General features: G+C 41.0%; 2 protein-coding genes across 3 annotated transcripts; one reads left to right on the forward strand and one right to left on the reverse strand.

The window, feature by feature from the left end:
• Positions 1–408: 408 nt before the first annotated feature.
• On the reverse strand, positions 409–5,968 carry LOC142893477 (receptor-type tyrosine-protein phosphatase H-like). 2 transcript variants are annotated; one of them, XM_076034091.1, is made up of 12 exons: positions 5,958–5,968; positions 5,815–5,857; positions 5,127–5,297; positions 4,774–5,004; positions 4,501–4,600; positions 3,836–4,074; positions 3,180–3,437; positions 2,580–2,834; positions 2,063–2,317; positions 1,501–1,755; positions 989–1,243; positions 409–693 (listed from the first exon to the last, which is right to left on the reverse strand). In XM_076034091.1, exons 2-12 carry the CDS (start codon positions 5,846–5,848, stop codon positions 428–430), a joined length of 2,319 nt encoding a protein of 772 aa, XP_075890206.1. In that variant the 5' UTR covers positions 5,849–5,857; positions 5,958–5,968; the 3' UTR covers positions 409–427. The 2 variants fall into 2 exon arrangements, with proteins under 2 accessions (XP_075890206.1, XP_075890207.1); XM_076034092.1 differs by lacking the exon at positions 1,501–1,755 and having other exon boundaries at positions 412–693.
• A 3,317-nt stretch (positions 5,969–9,285) lies between these two features.
• On the forward strand, positions 9,286–25,642 carry LOC142893479 (protein O-GlcNAcase). The gene is made up of 17 exons (XM_076034093.1): positions 9,286–9,595; positions 11,198–11,249; positions 14,146–14,243; positions 15,073–15,203; positions 15,303–15,474; positions 15,576–15,674; positions 16,184–16,453; positions 17,885–17,971; positions 18,079–18,551; positions 19,162–19,336; positions 19,440–19,496; positions 19,914–19,999; positions 20,691–20,795; positions 21,023–21,114; positions 22,115–22,304; positions 23,493–23,652; positions 24,321–25,642. The coding sequence occupies exons 1-17, from the start codon at positions 9,556–9,558 to the stop codon at positions 24,455–24,457; spliced, it is 2,424 nt and encodes an 807-aa protein (XP_075890208.1). The 5' UTR covers positions 9,286–9,555; the 3' UTR covers positions 24,458–25,642.
• Positions 25,643–26,033: the final 391 nt, after the last annotated feature.

A 26,033-nucleotide genomic window follows, 5' to 3' on the forward strand; every position in this document is an offset into this window, starting at 1 on the left:
TGGTGCATGGATGAGTATTTGTTCACCATTGAACCTGAGATGGAAGCTGTTGTTGTTCACAGTGTTCCATTGCAGAGTGATGCTGGTCTCATTTTGCCATATTACTCTGAAGCTGTCTGTGTTCTGAGGAGCTGAAAGGTGAAAGGCACGAGAAATGTTTCTGGCAAAACTTATTCGCACCGGATAAAAAAGCAATTGGTTATTTCTAAATAACAAACAACGTATAAAATGTGTAAACATATTGAGGAATATTCAGTGCAAAGTGAGTGTGGCACAGCAACATTCATTCGTGTAACCCCACAGACACCAGTCAAAGTGCATCACTGAAGCCAAAGACACAGTGCATGAAGAATGATTCAGTGACTCAAATGAATGTAAAACTCAGTTCTCTTTGATGAGTGACACTTATACACCTGACAACAAAGTGTCACATCTCACCTGTGGCAGTTGTAACATTGACTCCAGTGCTGGTGATGTTCTCAAACACAGTGAAGAGAGTGAATGTGTACAAGGTTCCAGCAGTCAGGCTGGACACTGTGTAGTTTACTGGTCCATGTCCTTCTGGTGCAGGAATACGTATGTAAGTCCCATTGAAGCGTAGAATGAAGCTTTTATTTGTCACTGCATTCCACTGCAGAGTGATGCTGGTCTCATCTTGAGTTGCTGCTTGGAAACTGTCTGAGTTCAGAGGAGCTGAAGAGTGAAAGACATGAGAAAAGTTTGTGTGAAAAGATATGAACACAGTAAAAACATCAATGAGTTTGTGCTGAACTAGAGACTATCTATAAAAATGGGTAAATATATTAATAAAGTGTATGTGGCACAAAAAAAGTTCAGACATTTAAATTCAGACATATTTGTCAACATACATCACTGAAGACAAAGACACAGTGCATGAAGAATGGTTCAGTGACTCAAATGACTATTGAACTCAGTTCTCTTTGATGAGCGACTCTTATACACCTGACAACAAAGTGTCACGTCTCACCTGTGGCAGCTGTAACATTGACTCCACTGCTGGTGATGTTCTCAAACACAGTGAAGAGAGTGAATGTGTACAAGATTCCAGCAGTCAGGTTGGACACTGTGTAATTTACTGGTCCATTTCCATCTGGTGCAGGGATGAGTGTCTGAACACCATCAAACTGGAGGATAAAGCTGCTGTTGCTCACTTTGCTCCACTGCAGAGTGATGCTGCTCTCATCTTGTCTTAGTGATATTAAACTATCAGCATTTGATGGAGCTGAAAACAGAGGAAGAGCAGATTCAACATGAAGATTTTGGAAGAGGAACATTAAAAAACCAATACTATGTCTTGATGGTCTTTGCTATGGATAAAATTGCTCTCTTTGTAATCATCTCTTGAAAAGCACTTTTGAAGACAACGGACACAGTGAAATATTCATTCTATTCACAAACACATAATGTGAAGAGCAGCAAAACCACTCAATGAAAGCAACTGAAAAGAAAGTGAAAACAAAGCAAAGTGTGACATTTCACCTGTGGCAGCTTTAATACTAACTCCACTGCTGAAAGTTTCCTCAAACACAGTGAAGAGAGTGAATGTGTACAGGGTTCCAGCAGTCAGGTTGGACACTGTGTAGTTTATTGTTCCATTTATATCTGGCGCAGAAATGTGTACATATGTTCCATTGAAGCGTAGAATGAAGCTGTTCTTGGTCACTGCATTCCACTGCAGAGTGATGCTGGTCTCATCTTGAGTTGCTGCTTGGAAACTGTCGGTGTTCTGAGGAGCTGAAGAGTGAAAGACATGAGAAAAGTTTGAGTGAAAAGACATGAGCACAGGTAAAACATCAATGTGTTAGTGCTGAACAAGAGACTATCTATAAAAATGGGTAAATATAATGAGGATTCGTCAGTCCAAAATGTATGTGGCACAAAAAAGTCCAGCAGTTGAAACCCAGAGATATCTGTCAACCTCTATCACTGAAGCCAAAGACACAGTGCATGAAGAATGATTCAGTGAGTCAAATGACTGTAAAACTCAGTTCTCTTTGATGAGTGACACTTATACACCTGACAACAAAGTGTCACATCTCACCTGTGGCAGCTGTAACATTGACTCCACTGCTGGTGATGTTCTCAAACACAGTGAAGAGAGTGAATATGTACAGGGTTCCAGCAGTCAGGTTGGACACTGTGTAATTTACTGGTCCATTTCCATCTGGTGCAGGGATGAGTGTCTGAACACCATCAAACTGGAGGATAAAACTGTTGTTGCTCACTTTGCTCCACTGCAGAGTGATGCTGCTCTCATCTTGTCTTAGTGATATTAAACTGTCCGCATTTGATGGAGCTGAAAACAGAGGAAGAGCAGATTTAAAAATGAGATTTTGGAAGAGAAACATAAAAAAAAACAAATACTATGTCTTGATGGTCTTTGCTATGGATAACATTGCTCTCGTTGAAATCATCTCTTGAAAAGCACCTTTGAAGACAACGGACACACTGGAAAATTTGTTCTATTTACAAACACATAATGTGAGCAACAACAACAAAACCACTCAATCAGAGCAACTGAAAACAAAGTGAAAACAAAGCAAAGTGTGACATTTCACCTGTGGCAGCTTTAATACTAACTCCACTGCTGAAAATTTCCTCAAACACAGTGAAGAGAGTGAATGTGTACAGGGTTCCAGCAGTCAGGTTGGACACTGTGTAGTTTATTGTTCCATTTATATCTGGCGCAGAAATGTGTACATATGTTCCATTGAAGCGTAGAATGAAGCTGTTATTGGTCACTGCATTCCACTGCAGAGTGATGCTGGTCTCATCTTGAGTTGCTGCTTGGAAACTGTCGGTGTTCAGAGGAGCTGAAAAGAAACCAATTAAACAGAAGGTGTAAGTGTTGTTACCTGGATGGCTGCCTGTATGAGTTTGGCAGGGTAATACACAAGTATTGGCCTTGTGCTATTTTTAGAGTTGCTGTAGTACTGAGTACCAGTAGTGTGAGAAAGCAATGGTTGTACTCCATATTGTTCAGCTTTCTGTGTGTTACAGTGCAAACGTGCTTTTGTCTTATCTCCAGTACATGTTCCAGTGTGAATAACCTGAAGCTCAGTCATAGGACATGAACTAAAAGCTGATACCCAGATACATGCCAAAGAAACACACAAAATGGTGTCCGTTTCAGAACACAGTCATCTCAGTTGTCTTACCAGTGACGGCAGAAAGATTGACTCCACTGCTGAGCACCCCCTGAAGCACTGAGAAGAGGAGGAATGTGTGCGTCGTTGCAGCAGTGAGGTTTGACAAGGTGAAAGTCACTGTTCCTTCTCCATCTGCTTCCACTGCTTTTCTCTGCGCGCCGTCAATTTCTAATATGAAGCTGACGTTATCGTTTACTTTGTTCCATTGCAGCGTGATACTGGTCTCTAACTGGGACACTGATGTGAAGTTTTCGGCATTGGGTGGAGCTTAGACAATGGTGACAAAACAAGACAAATTTGAAAAAAAGAAATCATATTGTTATTAGTATTTTTTTTTTTATTCATTGAGGTAATACGCTGGTGATGCTACTGCTACTACTAACACCGATACCAACAACAAAAACAATAATCATAATAATCAAAATCATCATGATAACAAATTTCACAATAAAAATCATGAATAATAATAAAGTTGACACTATTAAGGAGGCAGAATTAAAATCCAGGACTAACCTTTGACATTCAATAATATAATATAATATAATATAATATAATATAATATAATATAATGTAATATAGTTGGTTTATCTATTATTATTTCCCTTAAAAAAAAAAAAAAAACTGCTGTTGTTGATGTGTAATCTGAACAATCCAACGAGCATTACTTGTTCTGTAACAGATGACGTTCAGGAGGAGAGCGCAGTTATCGTCCGACCATCGTCCTGAGTCAGTAAAATTGAAGGAGGCACATTCCTCTGAGGCTTTGTCTGGTTGCCCACTGGCCCAGTCTCGAAAAAGAGAGGTGCTTCCGTCTGACCACTCCTTTTCCCGGTGCAGGCCGATCCAGACAAAGTTAAACGCCGCCAATTTTGTGATGTCTGCATTTTCTGTGATATTTCGGATACTGAAAGAAAATCAGGAACGTAGCACTTTAATTACTAGGTTTAAGAGATACCGTTGTGCTGTGTAGAGATGGTGGGGGTCTCATATCAGCTAAGAGTTTGAACAGAGTGCTCTGTGATATACCTTAAATTCTTGTATTTGAACATTATTTAATCATTACATTGTCTAATTACACCACTTTAGATGAAACCAACTCAATGTAGATTTTTGTTGCTTAAAAAATGTGTGACTTCAATTCACAGGCTTGACTGTAGGAAGCCTTCGCAAACCTTATCATTATCTATGGGAAATTGAACATTTCATCACAGTGCTCACATCAAGATTGTACAATATACTCCTACATTTTATTTATATTGACAAAAACACAAAAAACCCTAAAAAAAAAAATGCTGCATGTTTGAATCACATGGCCTCTGAAGTACAATACCTGGCTAGATCCACATAATTGGTCCTGCAGAACTTCTGAGCATCGGTCCAGTTCATGAATGTGTTTACTTTTACAAATGTTGCTATGCCGTTTATCGTTCCTATGATTGTGTGTGAAAGAGGAAGGGATCAACAATCCAAGAGTTTATGTGGCAGAAAACATGAACTTGTATCTATCAATCTATGCAACCGTAATAGTGACGGCACAAAAACAATGAAAAATTCAGGTGAAAATATTCCATATTCAACTTGAAAATCACGTAAGTTGACGTACCATTGTAGCAAACAGACAGGTGGAAATCGCTGCATGGTTGATCTCCCCATTCGCCAAAAAATGGACTTTGGGGAAACAGAGCCACGCAGTGCTGTTGGCCACCCAAATTGTTAGGCTGTCCACGAAACCAGTTTCTAAACTCTGTCTCTCCATCAGCATAGAATGTGCTGTCATTCAGCGACCATCTCCAGCTATTTATTAAATCGTCATGAAGACCAATCCAAGCTTTGCCTGAAATAAATACAAACAATCAGTGCTCCGATTGACAAACAGGTGAAGTGGTTGTCTAAATTTCACCTAAGCATACATTTTGTTTGCTGTGTTCGAGTCAGAGTCCAATTCTGAGAACTTGCCTGTGAAATTTGTTGACCTTAAAATGAAGCTGGTGTCCACTCTGCTTTCTATGGTGGCCAGGTCAGTGAAGGAATCTCTACAGAAGGCCTGAGCCTCGGTCCAGTTTAGCCGCACGCCATCCACGAGGGAGAACTGTCGACTTTGAGCAGAGGCAACACTCACCAGTGCTCCTAAAAAAGAATAATACAGAGAGTTTTATTCAGTTTCATTACTTTAAAGTAGAATGTCCAAGCTTTTCCAAGATTTGTTTTGGTAGATTTAGGTTTTTAATTAAAAGGTGTATGTTTGTCAATAGATAGATAGATAGATAACCATGATCTGTTGTTCGTACAAACAGAGCCTTTATTTCTCCTTCAGAACTTCAATCTTCTCAATTTTATTATTTGTTTTGTTTTTTTAACTTAACTACTGTGTATATATACTGAGGGTATTTTATCTCTCATTTCATTCAAATACATCACTTGAAATGTTACACATTTAAATCATCTCTTCTCAGTCATCTCAGTCCAATTTTGATTCACTCTTTATAATGACAAAACTTAACCATTTTAAGGGAGAGGCTGGGTTTAGAAGATGAATAAATGAAAAATTCACAAAACACTGCTGTATGTGGGATTTTTTTGCCCGTACTTGCATCAGGGAAAATAGTTCTAAGAAAACATAGTAAAGTAATGTAAGAATACCAACCTGTGAGGACAAAGATGATCATTCCATAACCCATGAGTTAAATCTTCGATGAAACATGCAGTGAACATGAGATATTTTTATTGTTTTATGAATGTTGAAAACACAGATTTGCTAAACACGGAACAGATAATGGAATCAACTTACATGTTTTGACACTCTTCTCTCTTGAAAAGATACTTAAGTCTCTGACTGTCAGGTACAACGTGTTCAAGTCCAAATGTTGAACTCCTTTAGCGCGGAGTGTGTCTCAGCTGCGGGGAGGGTTGAAAGGGAAGTACCTCATCATTGGTTTCACGAGTCACTTAAAAGCTGCATAGACATGCTTGGAATCAGGAAGTTAAAGTTTGACTTGACATGAAGTAGTTTTCAACTTGGGCACCAACACAAAAAGGAATGTAGAGGTGCTTAAATCCAACCTGTCAGCACTTGACACCATACTCATTACTCTTATTGGTTTGGAGAGAAAGCAAGAGATTTCTTTTTGTTATTATACTGACACTATGAATGAACACATCAACCTGTCATGTAATTGGTTGCCGAGTGTTTCACACACTTAACCTTTGACAATTTTAGATTTGTCAGGAAAGAAAACAATGTTCGTCTTCCACATACGTAGAATCCTTGAAATTATCTGTCAACAATTTTACATATGCAGCAACGCAAACCTGCTCTAAAACGTTTTGTTTAAATAGCAACATTTAACCAATGTTTGGTCAAAGTTTAAAAATTACATAAATAGCTTATTGTTGATTATATAATCTCATAACCAGTTGATATAATCAGTTGGTTATAATAACAAAATTTAACACATCAGTGTCAACAACCCCCTGAAGAATCTATCCAAACTAGCTTACTTTGCAAGTAAGTACTTCTTGCAAAGCCTGAAATTCAGTACCACCTAACCTTCACAGAGTCAGACAAAAACACAGACAGACAGACAGACAGACAGACAGACAGGCAGAAAGAAAGAAAGAAAGAAAGAAAGACTCTTCTTCAAGTAAGAAGTTTAACAAGAATGCCACGGGAATTCCCCAAAGAATAGGAATGACAACTGCTTTACTGTTGAAGAAGTGTACAACTCAGTCTGCACAACATGCAGTGGTACTCAATAATCCATTGGTCCTGTTAATGCAGCAGTGCTTTACTGCCCTCTGTTGCTCTATACTGGACTATAAATTATTTTATGTAGCGTGCCCTTCTCTATGGAACAACTCAGTCTGCTGTTGTTGGTAAACTAAGTTGCCATTTTTTCCTCCTGCTTTTTAGAGGAGGGGTTCTCACAATTTGATTATTCAGATAGTAAATATTTTAAGAGACAGAAAAATCTAAGAGTTCAAGAGATCAGCTTTCAGGTGGTTTTGTTACTGTTACATTTAGCTGAATAAATTTGAGTAATATCAAATTAACAAATAATTAAGAATTAATTTTAAAGTACCTAAATAAAAAACAAATCAAAAATGTCATTTAATAAAGTCTGGGCAGTTATATTACGAAGGAATATACAAAAAAAAGCTAAATGTTTCAAATGTCTTAGTGAGCAGAGTTAGCCAGCAGGGTTTCATCCATGCTGCATGCAATAAATCAATCAATTGAATTTTATGTGCATAGCCCAAATTCACAAAGAAAATTTGCCACAAAGGGCTTTGCATTCTGTACAGATGCAACAGCCTCTAACCCTTGATCCTCAATGTGGGAGGAAAAACTGCAAATATAACAACAACAAGGGCGACACGGTGGCGCAGTGGTTAGCGCTACCGCCTCACAGCAAGAAGGTCGTGGGTTCGATTCCGGGGCCCGGACCTGAGACCTTTCTGTATGGAGTTTGCATGTTCTCCCTGTGTCTACGTGGGTTCTCTCCGGGTTCTCCGGCTTCCTCCCACAGGCCAAAAACATGCACGTGAGGTCAATTGAACATTCTAAATTGTCCGTAGGTGTGCATGTGAATGGTTGTCTCTATGTGGCCCTGTGATGAACTGGCGACTTGTCCAGGGTGTCCCCTGCCTTCGCCCTAAGACAGCTGGGATAGGCTCCAGCAGACCCCCGTGACCCTGAGCTCGGGACTAAGCGGGTATGGAAAGTGAATGAATGAACAACAACAACAACAACAACAACAACAACAACATAACATCAGTAGAGCATAATTCTGCAGCAGTCCAGTAACTCTCAAGATCAGGCAAATTGGGCATAAGTTCCTTTCAAACATTGAGATGATTAAAATGAATTAATACATTAATAATTAAAAAACACAATTGGAAAAAGTGCACTGCACTTTCCATCTCTTTCACTATCCATCCATAAGACAATGGTTCCAAGTTGTGAAAAGTGTGAAAGCAGTTTTATTTTTTGTGTCTTTCTGTGTGGTTTGCATGTTCTGCCTTTAACTGTGTTGTTCACAATCCACAGTCCAAAAAGTAAAATGGGAACTTTAAATTGAATGTGTGGAATGTGAATGATGTCTTTTTTTTGTCTTTCAATGTGGCTGCTCTGAACTTGCAACTGGGCTTAAACTTGCCTTCATCCTTGGTCAGCTATATTAAGCCTTTCCTTCACTAGTTTCCCACTAGCCAACCAGGTTAATTAATAAGGATTGAATTCCTTGTTGCGCACTTAGAGAAAATGTTGCTGAGATGTAACGCTAATTATTAATTACGCTAATTATTTTATATTTGTTGTTTAAAGGCTTGGGTTATCAGAGTAACCTCCTTTTTTGTTGTGCCTCCATTTATAGTAACATTACTAGTTATTTAGTATTGTACTGAATTTTTGACAGTAACTGCATTGATGGGTAGACGAATGGTGGTAGTGATAGGTAATGCAGCCTATTCATCCTTCTTTCTCAATTCAAAAGAGTATTTTGGCAGCTCACCCACGTCCAAGGAAAAGAGTACACAGATTACCACGAAAGAAATTGTCATTTGCGATACTAATCATCGGCTCGATCAGTAACTCAAGCGAGCGCAGCACGAGGAAGGAAGAGAAACGCGCCTGTGCAAGAAGGGTCAGAATGATGCTGCTTTCCCGTCCAAAGGAAAAAAATCGGAATTTTTCAAAAACACGGCTTTGTGCCAAAAGAAGAAATCAAAACATTCACAAATGCCTGCAGATTAATCTCTGAGGTCACTCATATCGGATTCAAAAATTCAGCATTTGGAGGATAGCTTTATTTTGATTTATTTCATTCAATCTGCGCGAGCTTGCTCAAGTACAGATGCCGAACGTTGGCTTCGGTTTCCAGTTTCCAGCTTCCGTCACACAGCAGCTGTAACGGAACAGCCTCCCCGACGTCACTGTATCGATCAATTAGCCAGATCTTTTTTCTTTTTTCTTTTTTAATTGAAATTATGTATTTCACTAAAACATTGAACAGATTAGATAACGCAAATAAATACGAGGGGAAACATTGCGCAATAATTTTCCATTGCCCTTTTATTTATTGAAATAACGTTTATTTTTTATTTTGTTTTTTTAAACTCACTCAGATAAATTCTAGATTATGTTTAGATAACGAAGCTTAGACGCAACACAGCATCTTGTCCCTGTCGAGTCTGTGAACGCAGCACGGGTGCTCGGTGATGAGGAGAGCAGGGAGGGAGAGGAAGGAGGTGGAGGCAGATCGAGGGAGGAGAGCATGGTGAACATCGCTTTGCTGGACTGACGGACGTGGGGCTGAGCATCTTTGCCTTCCCTTCGCCTGCGGTGCTCCGTCTGGAAGCGGACGGAAGCGGCGGTGGCGAGCCCAGGATGGAGAACCAGGAGCAGTTTCTTTGTGGGGTGGTGGAAGGTAAGAGCGGCCGACTTCAGACCTCCTGTCTGACCGCGGGGCTGTGCTTTCCTGTTCTTTCCGCGATCCTGAATGGCCCACCGCTTGACCCAGATCCAGGCATTGTTTACCTGCTTGTCATGCTGTAGGTGAGGGCATCGCGGCAGAGTGCTAATCGGTGCGTGCGCCTGATGTGGAGGGGTGGTGATCCTGATTTGTCAGGCTTGAATTGGAGACCAAAGAGCTGGTGATGAAGCAGGAAAAATAAATAGATAAATAAATAATTACATGTATGTACGTATGTATGTATGTATGTATGTATGTATGTATGCACATACATGTGTATGTGTGTGTGTGTGTGTGTGTGTGTGTGTGTGTGTGTGTGTGTGCGTGTGTGTGTGTGTGTGTGTATATATATATATATGTATATATATACATATATATATATATGTATATATATATATATATATATATATATATATATATATATATATATATATATATATATATATATATATATATACATATAAGAATATTTTATATAAGTATGTACTGTGGTTTGTTTCTTCTGGTTAAACAGAATACACAATAATCACAATGACAGAAGATGATGGTATGAAACTGCCTTAATATTGAATCACATGATGAAAAAAAAACACAATGCTACTTTGGGCTAAGATACATAAACAGAGACTTTAAAACCATACTTTTTGTTTTTCTGCATTCTTTTATCAATTTATCATCAACTGACATAAGTTTAAAAAAAAATTAAATATACAGCCGTTCTATTACTAATAGTTGGAACAGTCAGTGCATGTGTTTTCCCTTTTTGAAAATGGATCCACAGCATGTGTTTGGTGAACAACATGATAGATAAAGCCACATTTTTTTTTATTACAGGCATCAAACCCCAAATTTCCACCTTTGCTGCATGTAAAAAAATAAAGCACCTTCATACACAATGCATTACTCATTTCAAGGACACCTTACACATGAGAGTGACTTGAGCTCTTATGTTGGCCTCCAGGAGGTATGGTAATTGGCTTGACGGAGTGCATACGCGAAAAAAAAAAAAAAAATGCAGACACACACACACACACACACACACACACACACACATCCTAATAGACCCAAACAGGTATAGTACATATGTCATACATTCTGCACAGCAGGAATATTTACATTCCCTAAGGGGCATGTGGGAAGGTGCGGTCATGGAGTTTCAGTGATTTACTTCTCAAGATGACCTACTTAGTGAACAGGCATGTACACACAGACATACACACACACGCACATGCACACGCACGCACACACACATACACATGCAGTAAAAAATGCACACAGTCACCACACAAAGGAAGGAGAGGGACACTGGAGATGTTCCCATTTCTAAAAATAGAAAATGTGATGGAGGCTGTAGCTGGAGATGAATTATGCCTCTGCCAAAGACAGAGGGAGTATGACCAAGTCAGCAGTGAATAAGCTCACCTTGTTAGAAATGCCCATATACAGTCCTGAGGCTGTTTCTCTAAAGTGGTCAATCACAATTTTCTAAACAGCTGGTTTTGAGATTTTATGATATGATCTGTGATCAAATATTAATGGGATTTTTTTTCTTTACAGGTTTCTATGGGAGACCTTGGTCTATGGACCAGAGGAAAGTGCTCTTCCAATGGTAAGGCTGGCTTCTTAAACAGAGCTTGTAATGATGACTCTGATTTCTGCAAGGTTGCATCAGCTTTTTATATGATTAAAAAAAAACACACACACACTGTGAAATGCATCATACACATGGAGAAGAGGTTTTTTTGTTGGGTGTTCAAGGGATACTGACTAACCTGTGGGCTGATCCCAGTCGCTTCCCTCTATTCCAGTGCTAAGAGAGAAATCAGTGACGCAGAATGACTTAAAGGCGGAGGGCATTCTCATCCTCAGCCCCGTTGCCCAGTCATGTGTGACAGGAAGCAGGAAGAGTGGGCTGAGGCTTTATAAGTCTTGAGAAACAGAATCAAACCTGAGGCTCGTTCCATACAGTTTTCATGGTGGCAATTCATAATTTTGCTGAAATAATTATGCAGCGGCTATTTGATTCAATCAGTGGGAGCCTGGGACCTTTGTGTGTTCTGTTTTGTTATATTCCAAACTAAATTAGTTGTCTATCTATGTGGCCCTGCGATAAACTGAAAAGGCAATTATTAATAAGCACTTACTTAACAGACTTACAAGACATGGACAGGTTGGTAATATTGCAAATGTAAGGACAGATTACGTTTCATAGATGATGGACTGTGAGAGTACCGAAAGAGGATAATTGTCTGGAAATGCTTGAACATCGATGTATGGCATTGTAACTTTATGACCATCTCTTAATGCTACAACTTCATTCATGGGATTGTTATGAGAAGGACATGCAATTACGCCTTTATCTCTGGTTGGACTAAGCCTGCTTTGTGGAAACAGACCCCAGGTGTGGTTTGTTTAGGTGTTGCTGCCAAATCTCACACTGCTTTATGGTGTATGCACCTGGCCGGCATGACTTACATAAATAACATTACTTATACTGCAAAGAGGCAACAATAATGGCAACGCTTTCCAAGAAGGTCTATTGTATAATGCATTATGAGTGCCTTTATAATCCATTACAAAATCTCAGAAATGTTCATAGTCATGTGTGACAACTAATGACAAAGTTTAAAAATGATTATAAGTGGTCTATATAATGTGGTCGAAGCTCATCATCATCATAATGTTTTATACCTTGACAGCAAAGTGACACTGAAGTTCTGATGACATGCTGTATTATGACTACCATTTATTGAAAAATGTCTTAGAAGACTTTGTGAGCTTAAAGTAAAGTGTCAGGGCCATGTTTTGTTGTTCATATAATGCCTTATAAAGGCACTCATGTTTTATAATGCCTTTATAAAGATTTTTCTAGAAGTGCTGACATTTACTTTAAGCGCACAAAGTCATCTAAAAGATTTTTTGTGAATGGTAGTTTTAATATGGTATGCCATCAAGGACTTCAGTTTCATTTAGGACGTACAAAACTGACACACATATCCGGCACTTATAATCATTCATAAACCTTGACATAAATTGTCATAAATGATCATTTATGATGTTTTATAATGCCTTATAAAAGCATAAGAATTCTTTATAAAGTCACTCATTATCCATTATACAATAGATCGTTCTAGAAAGTGTTACCGTGACAATTATAAACTTTATGTAAAAATGCCATTGTTTGCTGGTATCCCAATACCAGCAAACAATGCTAGTGTCGTCTTAGGAATATAAGCATGCTGGTACCAGCAGCTAGACTGATATAAATCTTACATTATCACAATGCCACTAAAATGTCTCTACAGATTAACATGCAAGCGTTGCTGTTCTCCTCAGTTAGTTGCCTCAGCGCCCCCCTCCAAAAAAAAAAAAAAAAAAACTTAAGAGAAATCTAAAAGTCTACAGCAGTGTCACAAATCTCAACTTCATCATCATCAACAGTCACCCATTTGTGAAATAAATTAAAGAAAGAGAAATGTGCAATTATTGTTTCAGTTAAATTTGTAACATGTCACCCCATGCACAAGTCTTGCACGGGGACCAATTAAATTCTAAATGACACAACTTGCAGAAAAGCAGACAGAGATTAATGCCTGCTGGGAACTGTGACACAGTTTCGTAGCGCACGTTACAGCCAAACACATCTCAAGAGATAATGTCTTCCCTCTGCTCTCTGCTCTTCGCTGCTGTGAAATATTAGCAACAAAAGTCACCGCGTAACACTCTCCCAGTTAGCAGCTGTGATCCAGCTTATGTGCACTTCACGATGCATGTAGAATCTGGCAGACAAAGGCACGGCGAATATGAAACATAGAAATTACACAACAAGCAGCGTGGGCGGACTGCAGGTTTTTAAATACTGATGTATTTTTTTTCATTTTTTCATTTCATACGTTTGGCGTTGCATAACTTTGGCTGAGGAGAAGCTGTGTGTGTGTGAATGTGTTTACAGCAAGGTGTCTGTGTTTGTGTGCGTGCATGTCTGATTGTGTGTCTGTGGGAGGTAGGATGTGGCGTTGTGGAGGCCACTTGCGTGCCATCTGTCCAGGAAATAAAAGAGGGCGAGAGCGAGAGCAAAATCCACCCACCGCCAACATGCAAGACGAGGGCTGGTCCTCGTCCAGCGACTGAGTCCGGGAGGGGACTGTTTGTTTTCGTGCGTTTGTCCACGCAGACAGTATTTCACTTATGGCACCATGGAGTATTTATGATACAGGAAGTTATTTCCTGTAACTGATGCAACCACAGAGACCAGAAAAAAATGCAGTGAATCCATTTTCTCTCTGCTTGCTATTATTTTGTTTTTTCTCCTCCGTGCATGTGACAAAGATATTCCTAAAAGGCTAAAAAATTCAGGGGAAAGAGTTAAGATCGCACAGGCTTATGTGTACCGATATTATAAATGTGCAAACTGAAGTGTGTAGAAATATAATTTAAAGAGAAGACTATTCACAATTTAAATGTATGAAAGACAATTAAGTTGTTGCCCGTGTCTCTTGTCCCAGGATGCAGAACTGGGGCTTGAACACATACCTTTATGGTCCAAAAGATGACCTCAAACACAGACTGTTGTGGAGAGAAGTCTATTCTCCAGAGGAAGAGGGTAAGAGATTCCTGTTCCTCCAGTTTGTTCATCTGTCAATCTGACAAGTATCATCATCCCCTCAGCCATTAACAGCTGTTCTGTCACTTCGAGTCATGCAGTTGAGAGCTCCTCTATACTTTCTTCTTTGAAACAACCAATCTTAAAAAAAAATTAGGATTCATCTCACTATATTGACGAGTATGCAATGATAAGTACGGACTTTAAAGGGACTGAGATGCATTTATAGCACTTTGCAATTACAACTAACATTTTCTTCATGGAAAATTGTTTTGTTTTTTCAGATTTTTTTTTATCTTGCAATCTATTGGAGCATCCTCACTTGATTAATTGGCATGGAAAAAAATTGAATTGGGTGAAAATGTATGTAAAATATCCTTTTTGATCTGCTTATTACACCGCAAGTGTGTGTTCGCTCAGACACTTTCTGAAATGTGGAGCAAACAAAGGAAATAAAGGATGGACTATTCTTATTTCTGTGGATATCATCGAGAGGCTACAGAGACACATTATTGTTAAAAACGAACAAACGCTGCAATTTAGACAATATGGGCCCTCAAATCTGAATTGGAAAGCAGCATTGCTATTTAGAAACAAAGTGAATTCCTTGAAGACAGTCAAAAGGGAAAAGCAGGACCAAAAGTGGGATGAGGACCCAAGGCTGTTAATTAATCTCAGCAGCCTCTAATTATTCCAGACTGCATTCAGCACAGTTGCTTTGGTCTCAGGCTAATGTGCACGGTTCTCTATCAGGATTAGCCCCTTGAGGTGAATCATCTCGTGCTCTGGGGCGTCCGTACGCACTGTGGCGTCCTCTCTTCCTCCTCAGGTCAGCTGCGGAACCTCATCACCGAGGCCCAGTCCAGAGGCCTGAGGTTTGTTTACGCTCTCTCCCCGGGCCAGGACATCGTCTTCTCCTCCTCCTGCGACCTCACTCTGCTCAAACGCAAGCTGAGACAGGTAAGACCACCGTCAGTCTTGCGTTGTGTTTCATGTTGTTGGCGTGCTGTTGTTTCTTTCCCGTCTCCCAACGCACAGAGCCACTGTCTCTCCCTTCAGGTGTCAGACCTGGGCTGCCAGGCCTTTGCCGTTCTGTTTGACGACATCGATCACTCCATGTGTCAGGCCGACAGCGAGGCCTTCTCCTCCTTCGCCCATGCTCAGGTTACAGTCACCAACGAGGTCTACCGGTTCCTGGGTGAACCACCTGTCTTCCTTTTCTGCCCCACAGGTAGGATTCCTCAGCTGACAGGGTCTGTCACGCATGAAAAACAGATGCTCACCTCGCGTTTCCCGCAAACTGACGTTCATCTCTCTTCTTCAATCTTGCAGAGTATTGTGCTTCTCTGTGCTCTCCCAGTGTCTCAAAGTCTCCCTACCTACAGACTGTAGGGGAGGACCTCCTACCCAACATAACTGTGGTATGGACAGGTATGGATGTCTTACTTTACAAACCCATGCCTGCATGAACTCACACATGCAGAAAAACAGGCATTATTGTTTTTTTCTCTCTCTCTAATCCTAAACCTTGTCGATGTCATGTGCTTTGAATCTTGTATTTTGATTTCTAGAAGTCTATCCAGCACAAAAGGAACACATTTATCACAGCATTTTTTTTTCAAGCACTTCCACCTAACCGCATCTTGTGAAACCTGATTGCCCGCATCAGTGAAGACATTTTTCTTCCCCGTTGTCATAAAGTTTATTTTGCCACTCCTCTCAGGAGTTTGAGTTCCGCCAATTTTCATTCGTGTGCATTGAACATTTGTTTTGATTTTAAATGGTCAAGATTTTGATTTGTTTTATTTGTTTGTTGTATTTTATGATTATTCTGTGTTTTGTCAGAGAGCCAGTACAGGAGTTTTAAAATTAGCAACATAAAATGTCCTTTTTGAAATCTCCAGACATGTGCTGGTCAACCTTTTCTCCTTTGTCAACAGGAAATAAGGTCATTTCTCGGAAACTGTCTACGGACTCCCTGGCTGAGGTGGAAGCTGTCCTACAGCGCCCTCCTCTGATCTGGGACAACCTGCACGCCAATGACTACGACTCCAGACGCCTCTTTCTGGGCCCGTTCAAGGACCGGGAGCCGCGGCTTCGGAGCAGCCTTAGAGGATTGTTACTGAACCCAAACTGCGAGTTTGAAGCCAACTACATCCCTCTGCATACGCTTGGAAGCTGGTACAGAGCAGGGAAGGAGGAGAGCAAAGGTGAGGAGATTACACTGAAAGAATGCGGCAACAGTGGTGAGACCGGGAGTGACGCTGCTACACCACAGTCATTGACATTCTATTGTATTTTATCTTCCGGGGACAATGATACTTGGCAACTATTAGTCATAACCCCCACATACCAGCTGGGATTACTTAACTGTCAGGTTTCAAACAGTTGTGTGCCAAGCTAAAACTGAAATTAATTACTAAATGTTCGATTGATATGATTTCATCTTATGTCTTCAACGTGTGAATCAGTTCACTGAAATTATTTAGATATCACAATGCTTGGGCTCGATTTGTCTTGGCATAGCGCATAAATTTCCATGCCTAGGAATTAGTCCAAATGAGGACGTGTGAAGCTGGGTAAGTCTTTGTGCAAGCCTCAGTTTGACGTTTTGGCTGATATTCATTGCCTCTTCTTCAGGCAATGAAATGCACAAGGCTCTGCAAACAGAGGACTTTAATGGGAAAATGTCAGGGAAGGGAGCCACTGTCTGGTGTTCTGTTCTGAAAACAGACCAGGCAGAGGAGGTTTAATTGAGTGGTGTGACCGAGGATGAAAGGGAAGAGAGGACGGTCCCACTGTGGAGGAGGAATCGGCTTTGTGAGCTGGGACAAGGGAGGAGATGAAGGCCAGGGAAAAAAAGACTGATGTGGCTGGAAATAGAGGTGGAATCTAAATGAAAGCTGTAGGAGGAGGAGATGCGCAATTATGTGATGGAAGGGCAATCAATCTTTTTGTGAAAGAGGGAAGCAATCTTTATCTTTTCAAGAGAAAATCTGAACTCTATATTTACAGCATGAGACCACAACCAACCTGGCAAGGCAGCTGCATCACTGAGGTCTGAAATTTAATGTCTTGTACACCCATCTTTCCAATACCAAGGAAAAAAAGTTTTCAGTGGTCTTTTAGCATTTAGCCAAAAATCCACTTCCTTCTCGATGTGACAAAAAACAGGTGCCGCTGCTGCTGGGGGCGCTCAAATCTCAGCAGAAGAAAATTGAATAGACACGAGCTCCAGCTGCAGCTTCAGGAGATGCAAACTGTAATGTGATTTCTTGGAGGAAAGACAGTTTTTAATTTGGACTGGCTTTTATTGTTAAATTACGTTAAATGCTGCAAGAGTGCTCTGACCACAGCTGAAGGCGTCCCATACTAAAAAGACGCCTTAAGCTGCTACCTGATGGAACTTTAAAATTTGATTGGTTAGTTTTAAATGATAGATTTATCCAAGTGCCTTTCATTGGGCCTCAACTCTCCAACATTATTCTGCCCTAAGCTTGACAGATGCATAAGATAAATCTCAGGTTTTTGGAAGCTGACATAATTGGCTTTAAGTTCACTTGTTGCTGCTGACAAAAAAGAAATACAAAAAAAAACCACTTGCCATAAAAATGTAAATACAACTGTTGTCTGTGTGTCAGATGATGAGGGCGAGTACTGCGCGGATAGAGCTCTTTCTGTTGCACTGCACGATTGGATGGAAGAGCTCAACCAACCACTCCATGCAGGTAAAATAAATAAATAAATAAATAAATAAATAAAAACATTGCTTCAGGGAACTGTAATTTATCTCCTTACTCACTTTCATTCATTTTGCCTGGACACTTCATCACAGGTCGCCAGAGTGGCCGAGCAGACCTGCGATCCTCTGCTCCGGTGTCTCGCTGCAAGACTCCTGACAGGCTGGACGGCTCTTCAGCCTTTAGAGAAAGACCTGTTGTAGCCAAGCTTCCCGTTTTCCCCCTGAACTCCAGCTCACCGCCGTCCTCACCCACTAAAGTCAATGGGGATAGAGAGGGGCAAGAGGCGGGGAGGAAGAGGTTAAACCATTCCAGCCAAACCCATCACCACTCTGCAGGCTCCAGACCCACTGTGCCTCCTGGTGGCAGGGGACAGAAGGCCCAGGGAAGGAGCCCCTCTGGTGGGAAGGGTCTCCTGACTGAGTCCCAGGTGCGCCTGCTGGTCGGTCTTCACTATCTGCCGCATGAGCACGGCGCAGCTGCCCACAAGCTGCTCCAGGACCTGAACTGGCTCAAAACGAATTGCTTTGTGGTCAGCGTCAGCAGCAAGAAGGCGCTGCCTCAGAAGGTCAGTGTGCTGTAGCACTTATCAATATAAGAAGGAACCCATTTGAAAACAACCACTCTAGGATTCAGTGTTTATTATGATCATATAAAATACAAACATACACTTGAAAAAGTACACCTGGTATTTACTAAACAGCCATTGAATTTTGAATGTTGAAAGTTTAAGATGCGAGTTTATTGCAAATGTAATATTGCAAGCACTTAAGTGCCATAGATGCGTATTAGTTGTTATACAGCAGTGCTGCATAGTTGTTAGTGAATTTGTGCCTTTTTCTGTTTTTTGTCCTTTCTTTACTCTGGGAAACCAAAATGCTTCCACTCATCAAATTCATGCACAGGTTGACATTTTTTTCACATAATAAAAACTCATGCCAAGAAGCACACACGGGCCCATGGTAGCTGCAGTTCCCAATTCCCTCACTTTGGTCAAATACCACACCTCTTGCTCAAAAGTTCTGCTATGTGTCACTTTCAACTGTCATACATATACACAATGTGTCACTTTCAACTGTCATACGTATACACAACAAAACCTATGAGGCCACCATAAGACTGCTAAATTAACAATACAGTTACATCCCTAAAAAGCATTGACTTTTCTATGTCCTTAGATTGATGAGTGGCGAGGTCGAGCCTCCAGGTTCCTCTCCCTGTGTGAAGACATTGGACAGCTCCACTGTAGCGTGGTGGGCGGGGCCAACAGGGCTGTGCTCTATGACCTTTACCCTTACGTGTGGGACCTAAGGAACATGGCTCTGGTGGCTAAAGCATTTGTATGCTGGCTCGGTCAGTATCGGTAGTACAACAGATGATTTGTAGCACACATGAATATTGGTGTAGAATATGGTGAGATTATTAAATATAACATTTCTTCCATAACCTCACTCAGATGGACGTGTGTTGGGCGATAGCTGCACTCTTGGCACCTGGAGGAACTGCTTACATTGTGAGTAAAGTCATGACTCTTCATGTCCATATTTTGTGCACAAACCATTACTTATTTCCAGGCTGAAATATTTCAACCTGGAAATAAAATCTGAGTCATCGTCTCTCAGCACATTCTCGCTCGAGTCCAGGAGATAAATCTGCAGTGAGGACCAAACCATCAGCTGTGATTTAAATATTTTATGATGCTAGCGTAAAAAGAAAAGAAAACAAAGCTAAAAGAAAACAAAGCTAATTTAAGCCACAGTCTCTGGACAAGATGAGATGCTGTAAAACACACGGCCCCCTTTTTGCCAGCATGAATATTTTACACAGATTTTTACTCTGCAATCATGTTGCTTCCTTTCCAACCCCTGATATAACTGATAAAGATTTGCCTGATATCACCAGATCGGTATTTGATTTCTCGTCTTGGCAGGGTGCGGGAAGTCTTCAAGGGCAGATGGACTGGAGGTGGATTCCGAGCCATGGGTTTGCAAAGGAGGCGTGTCCGGGGAAGTGCAGGTATGTGTACTGAAGTATGAATTCCGGTTTACAAGCCATCAGTGTGTGAACATGCACAATCACGGTGACTGCACTGTAAGTAGTCGGCAAATTAAAAGGACTCTACGCTCTTGTACGTCCTCTAAATTACTGCTACTACTACTACTGCTAATAAAAGCACTCTACAATCAATACTGCAACACTGCTCCTTCAACATGCAGCTTTCAAAAACTGCTACAAACTCAAACCAGATAACCAACTAAAACCCAAAATAATAAGTCAGCACACCCTCAATCTATAAACAGTAAACCCATTACAATTATAGCACATCCTATCACAAGGCATCACTCAACCACTACAGCCCTATTCTCACTTCTACCATATAGAAGACAATCCAGCACCATAAGGTGCAACACACTGTTTTAGCCAAAGCTAAACATCCTCAGCTATTCCATCCCTAAACAGAACTAAAGTGATCTGAAATCACTGTCATGAAATCACTACAGAAATCTTGTTTGTTTTCCCTTCATTTTTTTTTATTACGCTCATGTCTAAATCTTTTTTTTGTTTGTTTTGATTGTCCTTCAACGTCTGATGCCCTGTATGTCACATGGTGAACGTCGCCCGTGTGCTTGAAATCGCTGAATAAGAACTTCCCCACGGGAAAAATACATTTGTCTTTAAAGGGGTTTTGTGTGTTTGCGGTTTGCAGATGCTTCTCCCAATAGGCGGCAGCAATGAACTCTTCACTCATCCTCCTCCTCTGTTCCCTACCTCACGCCTATACAACATCAGGCCATACCACAGCAAAGACAAGGTAGGAGAGAAACCGCTTTGAATATTCTAGTATGGTGAAAGCAGTGCATTTAGCCTATGGATAGGTCCAAAAATTATTTATTCATAATTTATTTTATACACCAGTAGCTAAAAAAAAGTTTCAGCACGTCAATGAGAAAATGCTTGAGGTGTAGCGTTTTGATTCATAGGGCACGGGTTTGGCTTTACTGCCTTGTAACAAAGCTTTATTTTTCTGTATCTTTTAAGGTGGAGTTGTATCGGATGGTGCGCCAATTGCACCTGAGGACTCAGGGGGACCAAGAATCCAGCTCCGCTCACCCAGACGTCATAGGAGACAGGTGTGTTTGTGACAGAGAAACGGTGATGACACGTTTGTCGTGGAGGACGACTCTCCAATTTGGCCACCGGACAGGATTCACACTGTCAGAAAGATTCTTTTTACATTTACATTTCTATAAATAACTGGAGAGATACACCACAAGGTAACCGGGGAAAAAATTAGTTCATAGATTAAGGTTTCTTTAAAGTCCATCCATCTGTTACAACTTAAATGTTCACATAGGGAGTCAAATTTCCAACAAACATATCAACAAACTATTCTACAAACAGATTTTCAAAAAAAAAAAAAAATCACGAACCAACAGCTGAATATGGAAATAAGTCCTCTAGAGATCACTGGGTCAGTGTGTGGGTGAGTGTGTTTGTTTAGATTAGAGAGTGTGTTTGTTGAGATTAGACTTTAATTCAGTGTGTGCTTGTGTGTGCGTTCCTGTTCAGTTCCATTCCCAAGGGTGAATGTGAGTGTGTGGGTGTGCGTGCGTATGTGTGGGTGTGTTTGAAACCAGAGGAGGAAGAGTTTGCATGAGAAAGACAGAGCAGGGGACTTCAGCGGTCATATGTAGAAGCCTGGAGAATGAGGAGGGGGAAGAACTTAGCTGAGAGAGAGTTTCCTTTAACCCGGTGCCAGAACGGGTTTTGTTGCTCCCAAAGAGGTGAATGCCCGCCTGTTCCAATGAACTCAATCGTCCTCCTCCTCCACATAAATCGCTTGTTGACAGTGCCACCTTTTTGTTTTTTTTATCCCTACTCAGGTTTCTTATTCTTTATTTCGTTTGTCTCACTTCTCTCTGCATGTCTGCTTCAGCTCCTTTGTTCTTTGTTTGAAGTTCTCTCTGTGTTTCAGCTCAGGTGTCTCTGATTTCTAAACCCCACCCCTCCTCCTCCTCCTCCTCCTCGTCACTTCCTATTCACCCCACTCACTTCGTCATGCCTTGCTATGTGTTAATGAAAACAACATAAACCCCTTTAAAAATGTTCTACCCTCTCCCCTTATTACAGATGTCTAGGGCCTTGCCTGGCCTTGTGCCCTGACTACAGCTTCGTCCTGGAGGACGAGCTGGGTGCGTGCGGCTGCGTGTTGGGCATCTTAGATGTTCGTTCCTTTGCAAAGCGGTGCCAGGCCAGCTGGATGCCCGCCATGAGAGACAAATACCCATCAAAATCTGGCAACACACATCACAACACACAGGTGAGAACGCAGGACAGACAGTCACTAGTTGGTTATTAAGAGCCATGTGTCGGTGTCGGCTGCCTCTCAAATCCACCTGGTTGTGACTGTGAGTGAACCTGTTTTCATCCCTGATTGTCAGCGGTGTCTTGACATGTCCACCCAAACTTTAACCATATGTTACGTGAGTCAGGCGTGACGCATCAACATTCCTCATCGTCGCGACTGTTCAACCATCTGAGATACACGGAAACAGAATGATAACTTCCTTGAACGTGTCCTTGGCAATTGGCGAGACAACTGGAAACAAGCTGATGAGATTCCTCTTTCAGGAACAATGTCACCACCTTGTTATGTAATACTCTAGATTTGGCTGGATAACGCACAAACACACGTGGCAGGGTTGTCAGGCACACGCTACTGTGTTCAGCTGTTCACCATGACTGGTGTTATTTAGCCAGAAAGGACCAATGGTGAGCAACAGTCATCTGACGTCTGTGTTGAATCAGTCTCCACAGTTTGCGACACTGTGCTAACTGTCAGTGCTCTTTGGACAACTGTCAAAAACACCATACACGCAAATGACAGAATGTCAAAAATAATATTTTTTGTAAGCATTTACGGCATCTCTCAGTTTAACCGCTCCTTTTTTAAACATATTCATTTGTCAATGTGAGCATCATAAGCAGTATGAGCACTAGCCATCCATCCATTTTCAATACCCGCTTCTTCCTGCACTGGGGGGGGGGCGTCCTCGAAATATGCAGGACAAAGTGAAGTGCGTCCCGTCTCAGTTCATTACGGGACAGGTTTTTTAGTTGCCAAATACGGGACAAGCGCCTATTTTACGGGAGTAGACCACAGACGGAAATCAAATGAGGTTTGTCATTTTCCCTAAAAAACGGGACAAATTGTGTCCCGGGAGAGATTTTATTTTTCCCGGGACAGGAGGTGAAAAAACGAGAACAATTCTGGGAAAAACGGGACGGGTGGCAACACGAGCCACACAGTGAAACAAACGAAGACGACCATTCGCACGAGCATAATTGTCATCCTTATGAGGATTTTGCCAAAACTGGCCCAATAGTGACATCTAGCGGTATCTTTTAGAAACTACTGCAACAACGGCGATGCCACGCCCTTCGTCACACATGAACTGCAATGAACCCTCGGCGAGATTTCGTTGTTTCTCCGCCCTCTTCCACGTAGGACCTGATCCGCCTGATGGAGGAGGACCAAGGCGAGTACCCCGACTCTCTCCTCTATCACTTCCCCTCTCAAGTGCGACTGGATGCCCTACCTGAGCTGGTGGACATCAGCGTGAGTCGCACCCTGCTCACGGCACTCCTCACTGCACTCAAGGCAAACGGTAAGGAACATGTTACTTGTTTTTAGCAAATTATATGAAGTCAGAAAACATTCATTGAATTTATTTTTTGGCATCATCCGGGAAATATCTCCCTATTATCTACCATTCCATTTAGATAATAGGGAGATATCATTATTTGTTTTAAGTAGCTTGCAGCAGTTACTTGCTGCTTCCATCACAACTAAAAGCTGATTGCTAGACTGGAGCCATGGCAAAGAGCATTAGAGGGATTTCAGGCTTGTGAGGTTGACAGAAACACAATAATAAAGATGCACTGCCAGTCAAAGGTTTGGACACACCCTATAAATTTAATGTCTTTTCTTTCAGTCTCATAACATTGACATTGCAGTTTCTCACTGAAGTCATCAACATTACATATGCACACATAGAATTACTGTATGTAGGCAACAATGAAAGTGTAAAATAACTCAAAAACCACATTTTATATTTAAATTCTTCAAAATAGCCACCTGTCATAAAAAGCATATGTAGAGTTAATATGTTTTTCTTTGCGGCGTAATTATACATACCTTGCTCATATATTTGATGTTTTCAGTATCAATCTGCAGTGCAGAGAGTTGAAAATATAAAATAAATAGAATGCATGAGAGGGTGTGTCCAAACTTTTGACCGCTGGTGTAAATGTTCACATACCTTTTATTTTCTAGGTTCCCAAGGAGTTTTCTGCGAGGTGCAGCCGACAGACCGTCAGCGGCTGGAGTTCCTGACAAAGCTGGGCTTCCTTGAGATCCTTCGAGGAGAAGCGAGGAGCAGAGAGGGTGTGGTGCTGGGCAGGCTGCTCTGAGCAAAAACACACTCACACAGTCACATCTCCAAACACAGGAAAACAGTCAGAATCACAGTGAGTGAATTTTGCACTCATTAAATGGAGACTCGTAGAGGTGAGAACGCGCTGGAAACATCAAAGCTTTGAGACAAATGAGAATATTTCTTTCCCCTGTTGACATAGAATCAGTGATGGGCAGTGGAGGACCACTTTGTTTTTTTGTTTTTTTTTATATAAAGTCATTCAGCAAAGGTATTCCAATCTGTCTCAGGTTCCACCCAGGGATATTGATAGCAGAAGTTCGCCATAAAGATGTCAGAAAGAGGAGTAGTTTGAGACAAGAGCAGAGCAAAGCAGCAGAACACAGCAGCCATAACTTTATTAATGTGCGACAATTAAAAAAATATTCTGGCGAATATTGGTGAAGGTACCAAATGAGGACATTTTTTAGCTTTGGGGCAGTGGAAGAGTTTGACTTATTAATATGCCAGTCTATGTTTTTTTTCCTCACCTCCACTCCCCATACCTCTTGACCAGACACACATTAAGATGTTTTTTCTTCTCATGTTGGGAAAAGAAGGGCAACAATAGCTCCCCCTTGTGTACAATTCATATTAAAGCTGCAATATATCTCTGCTCTGCTCGCAGAAAGCCAACATTATGTCAATCATGAGCTTGTGCCCTGTCAGTCCGGCCTGAGAAAAGCAGGTCACACCCAGGCACAGCGCCACTGTTTACACTTGCTTAGATTAGATGAATGTAACATGCATGACAAGCAAAACATTGTGCGGCTTGACTATTCACTGAAACAAAGGAGCACTGAGGTACATGGGGCCAACATAAACATACAATCATAATGTCAATGGAATGCTTTAAAAGATCATTTTGGTCATTTTCTGTATTTCTACAACGTCCCTGTCAAAGCTTTTGGAGAAAATCTCCTATTATATGAAAGAATGAAAGAAAAATATATTTTTTTCATGAAAACAGTTATGCTAATGGTTTAACTTTAAACATTCATATAGCCATATAGCCAAACATTCGTATAAAACATTCATAATGCCACGGATGTCGGTGCGTGTGCGCGCAGTACGCAAGTGCGCATTTGTGCAACCTTGCCGACAGACTGTGTATAGCCGTCCATCCTGCCTTCTTTTTGACCCATATTGGACTCATGCAGACACTCACACACACGCACACACACAAACAAACACACTTCCATGCTTAAAAAAGCACAACAGCACCCACAATTAAACCTGAAAGTACGTACCACAATGAATGTTCATTATTTTATAAGAAGCTCAAAAGACACTGTTTGTGTAAGTATTTATATTTCTACTGTTTTTTTTTTATTATTATTATTTTTAAGTCCATTATCATGGATTTGCCCTCTATCACCAATTGTCTGATACTTTTCCTGTGCTCCTTTGTCCTTCCAACATCACCATTGTCCTTGAGGTAGTTTGTGACAAGTTTAGTCCCTGGAAAAAAAAAAGAGCTATAGATGAAAAAAGGCATCGGACTAGAAATGCATGATGTTAAAAATAATGTTTGAAACGTATTGTTGTGGCAGAATGTTACGCTTAATATTTTG

This window comes from Nelusetta ayraudi, unplaced genomic scaffold (assembly GCF_046127955.1).
Source record: "Nelusetta ayraudi isolate G7.1 ecotype Tasmania unplaced genomic scaffold, CSIRO-AGI_Nayr_v1 ptg000042l, whole genome shotgun sequence".
In the NCBI taxonomy this organism is placed as follows: domain Eukaryota; kingdom Metazoa; phylum Chordata; class Actinopteri; order Tetraodontiformes; family Monacanthidae; genus Nelusetta; species Nelusetta ayraudi.

What these genes read in the sequence shown, in the direction of transcription:
- LOC142893479 (XM_076034093.1), top strand. Translation starts at nt 9,556, where the DNA reads ATGGAGAACCAGGAGCAGTTTCTTTGTGGGGTGGTGGAAG. An exon ending in AGCATTTGTATGCTGGCTCG is followed by an intron (nt 19,337 to 19,439) that starts GTCAGTATCGGT and finishes AACCTCACTCAG; the next exon opens with ATGGACGTGTGTTGGGCGAT. An exon ending in ACACACATCACAACACACAG is followed by an intron (nt 22,305 to 23,492) that starts GTGAGAACGCAG and finishes TCTTCCACGTAG; the next exon opens with GACCTGATCCGCCTGATGGA.
- LOC142893477 (XM_076034091.1), bottom strand. Translation starts at nt 5,848, where the DNA reads ATGGGTTATGGAATGATCATCTTTGTCCTCACAG. An exon ending in AATTATGTGGATCTAGCCAG is followed by an intron (nt 4,075 to 4,500) that starts GTATTGTACTTC and finishes ATTTTCTTTCAG; the next exon opens with TATCCGAAATATCACAGAAA. An exon ending in CAATGTTACAGCTGCCACAG is followed by an intron (nt 1,756 to 2,062) that starts GTGAGATGTGAC and finishes TTCACTCTTCAG; the next exon opens with CTCCTCAGAACACCGACAGT.